Consider the following 16,172-nt stretch of genomic DNA (forward strand, 5'->3'; position numbering starts at 1 on the left):
GAAAACAGAGATATCTCAGGTCTGGGTGTGACAGTGCCGAATACAACAGATGTAGACCATACAGTGAAATGCTTACTTACAGGCTCTTAACCAACTATGCAGTTTAAGAAAATACTTAACAAATAAACTAAAGTAAAAAATTATAAAAAGTAACAGAATAAAATAACAATGATGAGGCTATATACAGGGGTACAGGTTAGTCGAGGTAATTTGTACATTAGGTAGGGGTAAAGTGACTATGCATAGATAATAAACAGTGAGTAGCAGCAGTGTAAAAACAAAGAGGGGCGGGGGGGTCAATGTAAATAGTCCAGGTGGCCATTTTATTAATTGTTCAGCAGTCTTATGGCTTGGGGGTAGAAGCTGTTAAGGAGCCTTTTGGTCCTGGACTTGGCACTCCGGTACCGCTCGACGTGTGGCATCCACATACTTTTGGTCAGTGTATGTAGAAAAATACGGATTTCTTCTCCATCACTCCCTCTATCTTACAGAAAAATAAAGAGAAAACAGAGGAGAATCAGAAATGCAGAAAGCATTTACCACCTCTCTCCCGCTCTCCCCATCCCTCTCAGGGCACTCAGTTGTGGGTAGCAGGATTTGGGCTGTCAGCAGGGCGACAGCTGCGTACATCTGGAGCCATAGGTCCCTTACAGCTCAATCCTCACATCATTACATACAGCTAGCTACAGCTACACCACTGTCTGCCCTGCTTTACTCTGCCGTGCTACACATCACCTCTTTACTGACAAACACACACCTTTACCTTGCTCTATCTTACATCCCCCATCTACTGTCTAGCCCTTCCCTGGGGGAAGGATTTATGTGTGACACATGATGTTTTTGATGAAGACATACAGATAGGTAGCTCTGGTTACATGACTGGATAATATGGTGGTGGCTTTTGTGTGTGTGTGTGTGTGTGTGTGTGTGTGTGTGTGTGTGTGTGTGTGTGTGTGCTGTGGGCTCACTGTTAGAGATAGCCACCTGGTCTGACATAATCCCTCTCTAGAAGATCTTAGCAGTGATCAAGGCTTCACTCCTACATGTTACTAGGGACGACCAGAGAATGTCTGCCAAAGCAAGCCTATTCTTTCTCTCTGAATAAATACTCAAAAGTCCCTTTGGTCTCTTTGGTTTCACTCTCCTTTTATTGTGGAATACACTATTGTGTACAATCAAAAATTCAATTGCCTACCATTATAGAACTGTCCAATCAGCTGCTGACTTATGGGTACAAATGAATAACTATCTAACAAAATGTTTGTGACTTCCTTAATGTTTTCATACACACATATTGCCCTAGAATCTATCCCACGATCATTTATTATTAAGAATGTTTCAAAAATACTTGGAGATAATTTTTCACAAACCAAATCATAAGGTGTTTGTCAGTAAATCTTTGCTAAAGTGCAACGTTAAGTGTCTGTGTTTTTGAGTATGTCTGCATGAGAAAGGGTTTTGTATGTCTGAAAAAGTGTGTGTGTGCTCCTATCATCCAGACAGATTTCTCAGCTATCTACCAGACAATGCAGGAACACTTTGTAACAATGGTGTAGGAATGTCTCGTACTCTGAACTCAAAGCTATGCCTCAAGGATAGGCAGACATCACACAGCAGTGCAGAAAAACAACCACATTTCTGAATATAGGAATAGCTGACTTCTTACATCAGACACAATTCTACCACGCAGAGAGAGGGCAAGAGACTTGTTTTTTTGTTGGCACCCCAACATGTTGAGACTCATGGCATCTAAGTAGAATATGTTTTTTATTGTATTCATTTTTGTAATGAGAAAAGACAGTCTGTATTGGTCAGACAAACATAATACATGTTTACAGTACTTACAATTTGAGGACAATACTACATTCCTTATTCATTTGACATTTTAGTCATTTAGCAGACACTCTTATTCAGGGCAATTTACAGTAGTGAATGCATACATTTTCGTACTTATTCCAACCTAGGACTACATGTCAGTATCATGAGCATCACCACTGTAACCATGAACACATTGCAAGTGGACACAGAATACGTGATCAATTTGCGCCATCTGGTGAACATCCTTTATAAAACTGTCACACAATCGGAAGACTCCATCTCCCATGATTCCCACATCGTATGTATTTGGTCACGATAGTGTAATAGATGAGGTAGCTACAAACATGGCCGCGTTTAGTGCAGCACGGTGCCTCTTTAGGAGCTATTCTCTTGTCCAAAATGTCGATCAAAACACAGGAATACTTATCAGATGTAGCAGAAGGATGTTGTGCAGTGCACCGCCTGACATCAGTAAGTCGTTTATTTACAATGTTGTGGCGACACTGAGAAACTGGAGCTTTACCACTGACCTTGTAGCATGTGCAGCTATTATTACCTACTGCTAGCTGCCTATGCGAAAACTTTGCTAGCGTTTACGTTTTAGTATTTGAATCACTTGAATGGTACTGGTAGCTAGCTGTTATCCTAGGAGCTATTTACACACATGTTGACAAGAACGTACATCTATGCTGCGTTCAAAACTGGGAACTCTGAAATCTCCGAATTCAGCGCGTTCACGATAACTGCGAACTCGGAAAAGTTCAGACTTGAAATCGTTAACGGTCATCCAACTAGGAATTCCAAGACGAACACGGTCATCTTTCTAGAGACTCGACTTTCCGACCTAAAGATAACTGACGTCATGCTTTGACCTCCGTTTAAAAAAAAGGATTTTCCACTCGTCTTGAAAGTGTTTTGTGCTGTTGTCATGTGTTGCTGCATTGCTATGTTGTGTTGTTTCGCTTGTCGTGATGTGTATGTTGTCCTATATTTATATGAAATGTGTTTTAAAACCAGCCCCCTACCCCACAGGAGGCCTTTTGTCTTATAGGTAGGACGTCATTGTAAGTAAGAATTTTATCTTAACTGACCTGCCTAGTTAAATTAAATACGTAAAAGCTATTGTAAGATGCCAGAGCTTCTGACATTTTCTGAGTTGGAAATATTTTTTTTCCGTTCGGAAGCACGTTTTTTTATATTTTTCCTGAGTGCCCAGTTGTCTTTGGGAGTGGGAGATTTCTGATATCTGAGTTCAAAGTTGTTTTGAACGTGACCGCAATCAAACTCGTTGCATCACAGACATTGTATCTGGCTACCATGGCCTGAACAGGCTAACTTTTCGAGGTAGGAATATTAAAAAAATATGATCAATGGCTCATTTGAGAGAAGACAACCTCCCGCGTTATGACGTCGGCCAGTATTGAAATCTGACTTGATTGACGTTTTCGCCATCTAAAAGTCGTATTTCTATTATAGTGACCAAAAATATAAACCCAACATGCAACAATTTCAAAGATTTTACTGGGTTATAGGTTCGTATGAGGAAAACAGTCAATGTGAATTTATTTATTAGGTCCTAAAATATGGATTTCACATGACTCGGAATACAGATATGCATCTCGTTGGTCAGATACCTTTTTAAAAAATGGTACTCGGGATCTCGGAATGGTATCTTTGTACATTCAAATTGCCATTGATAAAATGCAATTGTGTTCATTGTTTGTAGCGTATGCCTGCCTATACCATAACCCCATCGTCACCATGGGACACTGTTCACAACGTTGACATCAGCAAACCACTCGCCTGCATGATGCCATTGCTGTGGTGAGGCTGGTTGGATGTACTGCCAAATTCTCAAAAATTATGTTGGAGGTGGCTTATGGTAGAGAAATTAACATTACATCCTCTGGCAACAGCTCTGGTGGAATTTCCTGCAGTCAGCATGCCAATTGCACGCTCCCTCAACTTGAGCCATCTGTGACATTGTGTTTTGTGACAATTGCAAATTTTAATGGCCTTTTATTGTCCCCAGCACAAGGTACACCTGTGTAATGATCATGCCATTTAATCAGCTTCTTGATATGCCACACCTGTGAGGTGGATGGGATTATCTCGGCAAAGGAGAAAGGCTCGCTAACTTTTTTTTTTTAAATGGAATATTTCTGGGATCTTTTATTTTAGCTCATGAAACATGGGACCAACACTTTACATGTTGCATTTTATATTTGTATATTTTTGTTCAGTGTAACTTCCAGTGTAGTGAGAGCAGATTTATCACAATGCTACGTCATAATGGCTGAATTTCTGCCAGCTTGAACGGAAATAGCTCAGATAAACATGAAATGACCCAGGGAATTGAAAGGAAATTGTCAAAAACAATATAACATTCAAAATGGGTGAATCTTTCCTTTTAAGCTCAAATCAAATTTTATTGGTCACATACATATTTAGCAGATACTTGTGTTCCTAGCACCAACAGTGCAGTAGTATCTAACAATTCACAACAATACACACATCTAAAATAATAGAATCATTTTTTGAAATATATATATTAGGACAAGCAATGTCAGAGTGGCATTGACTAGAACACAGTATGTAAACATTACTAAAGGGACCAGTGATTATATGTACATAGGGCAGCAGCCTCTTAAGGTGCAGAATTGAGTAACCGGAGGCACTAAGTTCAAGGCAGGTTACTGGGTGGAGGCTGGCTATTGATGGCTATTTAAGTCTGATGGCCTTGAGATTGAGACTGAAAAACAGCTTCTGTCACAGCTTTGATGCACCTGTACTGACCTCGCCTTCTGGATGATAGTGTGGTGAACAGACTGTGGCTCGGGTGGTTGTCCTTGATTTGTTTAGGGACTGGCTTCAATATAGATACTTTTGTAACTCACCCAAAAAGGCAGGGACACTTTTTTTCCCCCAAAATCATAATTTCACTTTGCCAGAATTACCTTGAGCAAGACTATAAAGACACCTATCTCTGTAGCTATTTCATCCCTAGGTAAAATATATTTGTATATTTACAACTTATATTCCTGCTCACTGTCAAGTTTGATTACTGATCTTTAAGTACAGAGTCCATCTTAAGATTCTTTGGAGAACATGGAACAATCATTCTTGTAGTTGAAGATTTAGTGCAATTATGAAAAATATCTAGAAGGCTTCTATTCAGAAGGTTTGTACATAATCTTTGGTTTGTTCTTGGCGCCATTCTTCCTGTTTTGCGTCATCAGTGAGGTCACTTCCTGTGTCAATATGCGTAGTGTGACTAGCTCTGATGCAGGCCGTACCTGCAGATCCGAGACCAGAGCTAGCTTCATCCATCTCTGAAGTCATTAATTTGTTTCTAGGTTCTCCAGATGCCCATGTGAAGCCCCAGTTTCTGGATTCAGAGGTGCAGGACATCCTAACCAGAATCACAGGCTTGAACCTGGAGAAGGTGTTCAGACCCATCAAACAGGAGCTGAAGCCCCCCAAGTACAAACTCATGACAGACGCACAGCTGGAAGAGGTACACACACACAGTAGGGTAGATAGTTTGTCTGTCATGCAGAGTAGAGAATGGCTCTACAACATCTACTGCAACATTATGAACATTTCAGTTGGCAGATTACATCCCATGTATAGCTGGTGTCATTCTTGTTAATGCGTCACACTGTGTGTGTTGTAGGCGACTCAGAGTGCCAGGGAGCAGGCCCAGAGGCTGTTGAAGATGCCTCCAGTGCTGCCGGAGAGGAAGCCCATCAACGATGTCCTGTCTGAGGACAAGATCCTGGAGGGCATGGACACAGCCAAATACGTGTTCACTGACATCACCTTCAACATACCACACAGGGTAGGAGAGAGAGGAAGAGTGTGTTTGTTTGTGTCCACCAACGTCTTATTCAACATGCATGACAAACAAAGTGTGCGTAATGGCTTGTGTCCAACATAAATGTTGGTTATCATTTACAATGCCTCAAACAATTAGTGCTCTTTAGTCTTCCCACTGTCTAGTTTTGTTCTCTCTTCAATGGTTGTTTCCAGGAGCGGTTCATAGTGATCCGGGAACCCACTGGGACTCTGAGGAAGGCATCGTGGGAGGAGAGGGATAGGTTCCTGCAGGTCTACTTTCCTAAAGAGGGCCGCAGGCTCACAGCACCCCCTGTCTTCAAGGAGGAGAACCTGAAGATGGTGTTTGGCCAGGATCGTCATGAGGATATATTGGATCTGTGCCAGGTCCAGTTTGAACCTGACTCCTCAGAATACATCAGGGTAAAATATCACTTCCTTCACAATCCTCAACAGGCTGTCCAGATGTATGGTTCAGTTATTACCCATTAGCAGTTAGTAAATCTCTCTCCCTATTGGCTGTGCTCTGTTGTCCAGGTGCATGCACTCACCTATGAGGATCTAGAGAAGATGGGGAAGTATGATCTGCTGCGCTCCACCAGACACTTTGGAGGCCTGGTCTGGTACCTGGTCAATGCCAGGAGGGTGGACGGACTCATGATAGACATGCTGCAGAAAGACCTGTGAGTATCTTGTGTTAGAGCAGGGGTTGCCAACCTTTTTGTGGTTACTGTGCCGCCTACTTTTTTTCCCTTCTCATTTTCAAACAGACATTTATATTTTCCAACGGAGTGAGTTTGTTCTCTCTCGCCGGAGTAGCGTCATTTCACTGCCAAAAATAGTGTTCAGTGAAATAACACACAATGTCAAATACAGGTAGGCTAGTCAAATAATTAACACCCAGTCACATTAACCATTACTCTCTTGCGGGAATTCCACTAATGGTCTGTATGTTGCAAAACGTTGCTGCTGCTCATTCCGTTTGCTCGAAAATTGATAAATGGTTAAAAAAAGTAAGGCCCACGTCCATAGAGACACATACCAGCTCTACTGGTAGTACTGCTACTACCAGCAGTACTATACCTGCACCTGTCGACGACACAAGTTGTTCTGCTTCCACGAGCAAATCCAATGCTAGCATCAGTAATTCTACATCTGTTGTTAGCCCAGCTAACATGGACACTGACAGTTGTGAATCTGATGCGGCCAAAGAGCTACTGCCCCCTTACCCGGAAAGCCCCGAACAACAGACGGGGACAATGGACCATCGAAGAGGCAAAAATATGATGAGAACTACATTGATTTGTGGTTCAATTATTTTGGGAGTAGTGCCTTTCCTCAGCCACAGTGCGTTATATGTGCAAAAGTACTATCTCACAACTCGATGAAACCTTCACCCTTGTGCAGACATTTAGAAACAAAACATGGCAATTAGGAAAATAAGCCACGGGAGTTTTTTGAGTGAGAATTAAGGTGACTTTTGTTTAGTAAGACGTATAAAAGCAACAGATACCATTAATAAGAAGAGGCTAGAAGTGTCTTATATGGTGACCTACTGAGTGGCTTGGACAGGCAAGCCCCATACTATTGTGGAGGACTTCATTCTTCCTGCTGCCGCGGGTATGGCTTTCCTGCTGCCGCGGGTATGGCTGGGACAATGCTGAGGGGAAAAGGCCAAAAACTATACAGACAATGACTTCATCAAACAGCACTGTTTCACGGCGTATCAGTGGCATGGCAGGAGATGTTTTGAAACAGTTACTGCTTCACATATAAGCCAGTGAATTCTATGTGTTACAGCTGGATGAGTCAACAGACCAGCTCCTGGTATACAGTTGAAGTCGGAAGTTTACATACACCTTAGCCAAAAACATTCAAACTCAGATTTTCACAATTCCTGACATTTAATCCGAGTAAAAATCCCCTGTTTTAGGTCAGTTAGGATCACCACTTTATTTTAAGAATGTGAAATGTCAGAATAATAGTGATTTATTTCAGCTTTTATTTCTTTCATCACATTCCCAGTGGGTCAGAAGTTTACATACACTCAATTAGTATTTGGTAGCATTGCCTTTAAATGTTTTAACCTGGGGCAAATGTTTCGGGTAGCCTTCCAAAAGCTTCCCACAATAAGTTGGGTGAGTTTTGGCCCATTCCTCCTGACAGAGCTGGTGTAACTGAGTCAGGTTTGTAGGCCTCCTTGCTCGCACATGCTTTTTCAGTTCTGCCCACAAATGTTCTATAGGATTGTGGTCAGGGCTTTGTGATGGTCACTCCAATACCGTGACTTTGTTGTCCTTAAGCCATTTTGCCACAACTTTGGAAGTATGCTTGGGGTCATTGTCCATTTGCCTCCCCCGTGCTTCACGGTTGGGATGGTGTTCTTCGGCTTGCAAGCATCCCCCTTTTTCCTCCAAACATAACGATGGTCACTATGGCCAAACAGTTTTATTTTTGTTTGATCAGACCAGAGGACATTTCTCCAAAAAGTGTGATCTGTGTCCCCATGTGCAGTTGCAAATCGTAGTCTGGCTTTTTTATGGCAGTTTTGGAGCAGTGGCTTCTTCCTTGCTGAGCTGCCTTTCAGGTTATGTCGATTTAAGACTTGTTTTACTGTGGATATATATACTTTTGTACCTGTTTCCTCCAGCATCTCCAGGAGACAGAATGCGTCTCATTCCTGAGCGGTGTGACGGCTGCATAGTCCCATGGTGTTCATACTTGCATACTATTGTTTGTACAGATGAACGTGGTACCTTCAGGTGTTTGGAAATTGCTTCCAAGGATGTCCCAGACTTGTGGAGGTCTAAAATTGTTTTTCTGAGGTCTTAGCTGATTACTTTTGATTCTCCCATGATGTTAAGCAAAGAGGCACTGAGTTTGAAGGTGGGCCTTGAAATACATCCACAGGTACACCTCCAATTGACTCAAATGATGTCAATTAGCCTATCAGAAGCTTCTAAAGCCATTACATTATTTTCTGGAATTTTCCAAGCTGTTTAAAGGCACAGTCAACTTAGTGTATGTCAACTTCTGACCCACTGGAATTGTGATACAGTGAAATAATCTGTCTGTAAACAATTGTTGGAAAAATGACTTGTGTCATGCACAAAGTAGATGTCCTAACCGACTTGCCAGAACTATAGTTTGTTAAAAAGACATTTGTGGAGTGGTTGAAAAACTAGTTTTAATGACTCAAAACTACATGTATGTAAACTTCTGACTTCAACTGTATGTCTGTTACGTTTATACGTGGTCAATTAAGGAAGACATCCTCTTCTGGAAACCAGGACAACAAGAGAGGATATTTTTAAAGTACTGGACATCAAATGGACTTTGGTGGTCAAGATGTGTTGGTATCTGTACTGATGGTGCAAAAGCCATGACAGGGAGACATAGTGGAGTGGTAACGCTCATGCAAGCATTTGCTCCCGACACCACTTGGGTACACTGCAGCATCCACCGAGAGGCTCTTGCTGCCAAGGAATGCCTGACAGCTTGAAAGATGTTTTGGACACTACAGTGAAAATGGTTAACTTTGTTAAAGCAAGGTCCCTGAACTGACGTATTTTCTGCACTATGCAATGATATGGGCAGTGACCATGTAACGCTTATCAAGGGGCAAAGTATTGACACGTTTTTTAAATTGAAAGATTAGCTTAGTTTTCTTTACTGACTATCATTTTCACTTGTCTGACCGGTTGCATGATGACGAGTTTCTCACACGACTGTCTGGGTGATGCTTTTTCTCGCCTGAATGATCTGAATCTAGGATTACAGGGACTCTCCGCAACGATATACAATGTTCGGGACAAAATTGAGGCTATGATTAAGAAGTTTGAGCTCTTCTCTGTCTGCATTAACAAGGACAACACACAGGTCTTTCCATCATTGTATGATGTTTTGTGTGCAAATGAACTCAAGTTTACGGACAATGTCAAATGTGATATTGCGATGCACCTGAGTGAGCTGGGTGCACAATTACACAGGTACTTTCCCGAAACGGACGACACAAACAACTGGATTCCTTATCCCTTTCATGCCCTGCCTCCAGTCCACTTACTGATATCCTAACAAGAGAGCCTCATCGAAATTGCAAAAAGCTTTTCTGTGAAATGTGAATGTAATCAGAAGCCACTGCCAGATTTCTGGATTGGGCTGCTCTCAGAGTATAAACTGACACTCATTGTTATGTTTAATAAATGTATCGTGTCTGTGTGGCAGGCTTACAATTATGGCAAAAAACAACATTTGAGAGTGCGCTGTCTCTGGTGCTAGAGGGGGTACACAGCTGGAGGTTGAATGTTTGAAGGTGTACGGGACTATAAAAAGTTTGGGAACCACTGACCTACTGAATTTAGCTCTGCCCGGAGTACCCCTGAAGTACCCCCTCATGTGAATTTGACCAGTTAGCCTATGGTATTATGAATCTTCCCAAGTACCCCCTGTGGGTAGGCCAAGTAACCCCAGGGGTCCTAGTACCCCCTGTGGATAGGCCAAGTAACCCCAGGGGTCCTAGTACCCCATGTGGATAGGCCAAGTAACCCCAGGGGTACTAGTACCTCCTGGTTTTTCTCCAACTTTAATAAAACTATGACACCCCATGCCATCTGTTATAAAAGTGTTTTGTAGGCATTGTGACTAGGGCTGTTGCAGTGACTGTATTACCACCCCCCGGCCGTCACGAGTCATGAAGGCAGTCAAATGAAGGCTTCTCCAAGCTCTGATGCTGCTGATGGTGATTAGTAACCAACCAAACTTTCTAACTGCCTGGTACTCAGCACTCTATTGGCCTTCTAATCACTCTGACATCAATGCAAATGTATTCAAAAATCTAATCAAACACTTCATGAGAGCCCATGAGCTAATGTTGCTCAACATTTCTATAGGCTGTGTAATTGTGGGAGAAAACAGAGTGATGGCTGCTAATAAAAAGAGGAGGATCCCATCAGCTTTCTATAAGCTAGGCCTACTGTATTTATTTCTCACCGTTCCTAATATTAAGCACATTGCTTATATTTACAATAGGGATATTGCCTACCTGGCTGGCTTGAAAATAAACCACGGGGATGACACACACACACACACACACACACACACACACACACACACACACACACATACATATATATATATAATATTTAGTATATGTAAAGACTAGATCAAATCAAGAATAGTCTGATGGGTGACTATTATCCGATCACTGAATTCTGTATTATCACGTGTGAATGATGCCCAGCATAAGAAACAATGCCTTTTGCGACTTGTTAGAATCATACTACCTCATGTAGCCTAGCCCATAGGCCTATATGTTTTAATAAGGTTTGTATCACAACTAAAGTGGCCAAATAACTTCATCTGCTTTACAAGCGGGTGTAGAGCCTAACATGGAACCCAAACCGGCTGCGCGTGTGCGCCATCGTGCATTAATGCATTTTGTCCCCCCCACACCAAACGCGAACCAATTAACAAACTCTGAACCAATTATATTAATTTGGGGACAGGTTGTAAAGCATTAAACATTTATGGCAATTTAGCTAGCTAGCTTGCACTTCTTAGGTAATTTGTCCTATTGAGCTAGCTTGCTGTTGCTAGCTAATTTGTCCTGTGATATAAACATATAAATAATCCACACGTAAAACAGTCAACCGAATCGTTTCTATTCATCTCTCCTTTTTCCAGGCTTTTTATTCTCTTTACTTCATATTGCGATTGGCAACTTTCATAAATTAGGTGCATTACTGCCACTGACCTTGTTCGTCTTTCAGTCACCCAAGTGGGTATAACCAATGAGGAGATGGCACGTGGATACCTGCTTCTATAAACCAAATAGAACTGACTTCTATTTTAGCCCTTGGCAACGCAGACGCTCGAGCAGTGTGGGTGCAATAATTGAATAATATAGATTTCAAATTTTATTTTGCACACACGATGCGAGCAGTGTAGTCAGCCTGTTAGGCCTACTCGTCTTATTGGCTGACAGTTGTGTCTCCGATGTGTCTGGCTTTACTTGTAGCCTGTGGGAAAGACCTGGTCACATTACGGACAGCCATGTGACTGAGACGCGCTTCAGATTGCGCAGCACACTCAGAGTAGGGCACAATGCAGCATTCAGGGCCGCAAAAGGCTTGGATTTTTTTAGGCTGTGTTACAGCCACAAAGGGGATGCCGTCGTGATATTCGAGTCACTAGCAAGTGCTTGTAAAATTGTGAATGAGAGTCTTTTGGAGTGCGTACAGCCTGCACAAAAAACTAAGCAGAGCTCATGCCTTTCAAGCAACTTTTTTTCAAATAACCATTAGTCTCATCACGCAGCCTTAAAATGTACTAAAAATCAAAACGTATTGCCCAACGTTTGTAGAACTAAAGTTACATTAATAACTCTAAATTAAGCACATACAGTGGGGCAAAACAAGTATTTAGTCAACCACCAATTGTGCAAGTTCTCCCACTTAAAAAGATGAGGCCTGTAATTTTCATCATAGGTACACTTCAACTATGACAGACAATGAGGGAAGAAAATCACACTGTAGGATTTTTAATGAATTTATTTGCAAATTATGGTGGAAGAACTATAATATACCTCTCTCATCTTTTTAAGTGGGAGAACTTGCACAATTGGTGGTTGACTAAATACTTTTTTGCCCCACTGTAGGAGTACCTATTTTTGTTATCTGCTCGACACAGAATAGCCGCATGTGGGCATTCCCTCAACGTTTGGAGAAAATATTTTATATTTTATTCAACTTTGTTCAATTGTATTCTTCATACTACAAAATAATGCCACGTTATAATAAGCAAATCCTGTTTGCTAAATGAACTAGTTTAGCCCACAGCCATTTGGCATAGCCACATAAGGACGTATCAGAGTATGCTATTCTGTTCTTCTGAAATAGCCTACATGTTCTTCATATCATGTTTCTTTAGACCCATCTAAAATACATCATGTATTTATTGTGAAGGTGTATGCTATATTACAAGGATTTATTCAACTATTTAAAATGGCTTGTAGGCTATGTGTGGAAGCCAGGAGATGCTACATGTGTTTGTTAATTAACGGTCAACCGACTGACTAAATTTTGTGACCACCTCAGCCCTAAATGTGACAAGTAGTGATTTCACACCATAGCTGTGATTGTTAGCCCAGAGTAGCCACTCTAACAGTGGCTGTATTGTTCTCTTTGTTCTAGGTTGCAGGATGCAGTGAGTCTGGTAGGTCTGTTCAACAAGGTCCATCCACACAGTGAGACAGCCCAGGAGGCCTCTAGCCAACAGGCCTATGGACTAGACCTGCTCAAGGTGAGGCCCAATCAGCAGACACTAGTGCATCTCAGAACCTGGTTGATGCACCAGTCAATGTATTGGTAGCCATGTTACCCAGTAAACCCTTTGTTTAACCTCTGTCTGTTCCCCACCAGATCTACGCTAAGCGGGAGTCCCAGAGGGCAGGATACGTAGAGCTGGCCCTGCAGGCCTACGAGCAGACCGCCGCAGAGAACACCGTCTGACCGTCATGCATCACCACACCAACCACAGGACAGCTGTGTCACATCACAGCAGAGCTCAGTCTGACTGCCCCATACACCTCACACCAACCACAGGACAGCTGTGTCACATCACAGCAGAGCTCAGTCTGACTGCCCCATACACCTCACACCAACAGAGCTGTGACATTATCCCCAATTGCCTGCCTATCCATGATCAAAACTTTCATCAACTGGATAATTTCGGTGAGCAAAGAGAATAACTTAGTCCTTGAACTATGGAGCTTATATGAACCACTTGCAAGCCAAGTGTCCATTGGAAATAAATGGCATCAAAATGTGCACTTAACTGGGGTCCTTCAAGTTTGTCTTTTATCATTTGGTGGAAGGGCACACGATGCAGTGCAGATATTCACTTCTGCATTTCAACCATGTCATTTGTCCATAAACTTAATCATACTGTCTCACATTGGAACTGAGTAAGCTGTTTCATTCTCATGATGTATGTACATTCAAAATAAACATGTCTTTATTTACAGTCTCTGAATTATTCCTATGGCCTGATTCAGACAAACACTTGTCATATTTATTGAGGTGATAACATTTCATTCCCTTTTCCAGACCAGTCATACAGAAGGCACTTGGATTCACATCTATAACAATGAAGTAGGTTCCCTATAAAAACAGCAGAGACCTAAGGCACTAGACCATGGCAGAGCAGAATGCGTGCCCAGACAAGTAGAGGTATACTGAACACAAGCTCAACACCTGTGGAGAGGACCTAACCTAACTAATGAAAGATAACCAGGCTTCCAGGGTCTATCTAGGGGTAAGACGTACTGTAGTGTAGAGAACTACTCTATTCCCAGCTTCCTATGTGATTGGATAAGGTAAACATTTCAACCCAATGACCCCCTCTGGTTCACACTACATTTCATTCTATACTGTGGGTCAATGTGAGAGTGGACGATAAGTTACTGCACAAAGGATTTCAAAATCGGAGTGTATTTATTAGTTGGGTTCTGTTGCTAAATGTTTTGCAAAGGAAAGAGTTTACTCTAGGAAGCAAAAAAAAACTAAATGGGGAGGGACCTACTTGAATTTGTCCAACAAACTTATTATCCATTGCAAAAACATTTAGCAACAGACCAAATGTTATGCAATGAAATCTGACTAATGAATACTCCCCGGAGTCGCGTTCAGCATTTAACCACAAATTGATTCGACACAGTAAATTTGTACCTGTTCAAAAATATATATTTTTTCCCGTTGCAAAACATTTCCTGCGTTTGTTCCTAATGAATGGGACCCTGTCATCCATTCTCACCCAAAGCGTTCTACAAACCCCCTTGCATTGTGGTTCACAGTTGAAAGACCAAATTCACCAGACTTTCACCAGTTTCACTGTAAAGGTCAAAACCCCACCTCCCGCCCACACGCCGTTTCACTAGGAGTATGAACAACCCGTGTTCTTCAGTCACTTTAAGGACATTCCTCCAACACTTTCAGTCTAAGAAGTCGATGTCCAGATCGTCAAGGCCCTGGAGGGAAAAGCAATGTATATGAGTGATGAGTCAGTGGAAGACTAGGTGTGAGCGAGGGTGAACAACCTTACTGGTACACTGTTGTCCCTTAATATTCATACATCATTATTCAATATCAAACATCAAAAGGTGATTTCCAATATAGATTAGCATTCTAAAAACTGTGTAAGTCTTGGCAGGATGTATCACCTCTGGCCAGGCCAGGTTTACCTCTTCATTCCATTTATCATTCAGGCCCAGCAGGCTCTACTCTGTTACCCTCTAAGAGGACGGCTGCAGGGGCTGGCTCCACTCCTTTACCCTCTAAGAGGACGGCTGCAGGGGCTGGCTCCACTCCTTTACCCTCTAAAAGGACGGCTGCAGGGGCTGGCTCCACTCCGTTACCCTCTAAGAGGACGGCTGCAGGGGCTGGCTCCACTCCTTTACCCTCTAAGAGGACGGTTGCAGGGGCAGGCTCCATTCCGTTACCCTCTAAGAGGACGGCTGCAGGGGCCGGCTCCACTCCGTTACCCTCTAAGAGGACGGCTGCAGGGGCTGGCTCCACTCCGTTACCCTCTAAGAGGACGGTTGCAGGGGCTGGCTCCACTCCGTTACCCTCTAAGAGGACGGCTGCAGGGGCTGGCTCCACTCCGTTACCCTCTAAGAGGACGGCTGCAGGGGCTGGCTCCACTCCGTTACCCTCTAAGAGGACGGTTGCAGGGGCTGGCTCCACTCCGTTACCCTCTAAGAGGACGGCTGCAGGGGCTGGCTCCACTCCGTTACCCTCTAAGAGGACGGCTGCAGGGGCTGGCTCCACTCCTTTACCCTCTAAGAGGACGGCTGCAGGGGCTGGCTCTGGTGGAAGCACCTGGATAGGGGCTCTACTGCTGGGGATAGGTCTATGAGTGGTGCTGGGGCTAGGTCTATGAGTGTTGCTGGGGGTAGGAATAAATCAAAAAAATATATATATATTTGTCACATACACATAGTTAGCAGATGTTAATGCGAGTGTAGCGAAATGCTTGTGCTTCTAGTTCCGACAATGCAGTGATAACCAATATGAGCGGTGCTGGGGATAGGAATATGAGTGGTGCTGGGGATAGGTCTATGAGTGGTGCTGGGGATAGGTCTATGAGTGGTGCTGGGGATAGGTCTGTGAGTGGTGCTGGGGATAGGTCTATGAGTGGTGCTGGGGTTGAGTCTATGAGTGGTGCTGGTGATAGGTCTGTGATAGGTCTGTGACTGGGGGTAAGAGAGGGGTAATGTCTATGACTGGGTGTAGGACAGGGGTAGGGTTTAATGCTGGGGCTCGGACTGGGGTTGGGTCTATGGCTGGGGCAGGTTCATTCTCTTCTACAAAGACTGGGGCTTCTTCAGCTGCTGCTATGGGTTCTGCTACTGCCTCAGTATTGGGTGCTTCTGTTACCACTTCAATGGTAACAGGTGCTTGTTCAGTTGCTATGGGTTTTGTTACTTCCTCTGTAACCGTGGGCTCTGTTGCTATGGCTTC

General features: G+C 43.0%; 1 protein-coding gene across 1 annotated transcript; it reads left to right on the forward strand.

Annotated features, from left to right (window-relative positions):
- Positions 1–2,100: 2,100 nt before the first annotated feature.
- Positions 2,101–13,677, forward strand: mrps22 (mitochondrial ribosomal protein S22). Its single transcript, XM_035759745.2, has 7 exons — positions 2,101–2,289; positions 5,175–5,335; positions 5,495–5,659; positions 5,851–6,078; positions 6,193–6,338; positions 12,846–12,954; positions 13,074–13,677. Exons 1-7 carry the CDS (start codon positions 2,103–2,105, stop codon positions 13,161–13,163), a joined length of 1,086 nt encoding a protein of 361 aa, XP_035615638.1. The 5' UTR covers positions 2,101–2,102; the 3' UTR covers positions 13,164–13,677.
- Positions 13,678–16,172: the final 2,495 nt, after the last annotated feature.

This window comes from Oncorhynchus keta, chromosome 1 (assembly GCF_023373465.1).
Source record: "Oncorhynchus keta strain PuntledgeMale-10-30-2019 chromosome 1, Oket_V2, whole genome shotgun sequence".
Lineage (NCBI taxonomy): Eukaryota > Metazoa > Chordata > Actinopteri > Salmoniformes > Salmonidae > Oncorhynchus > Oncorhynchus keta.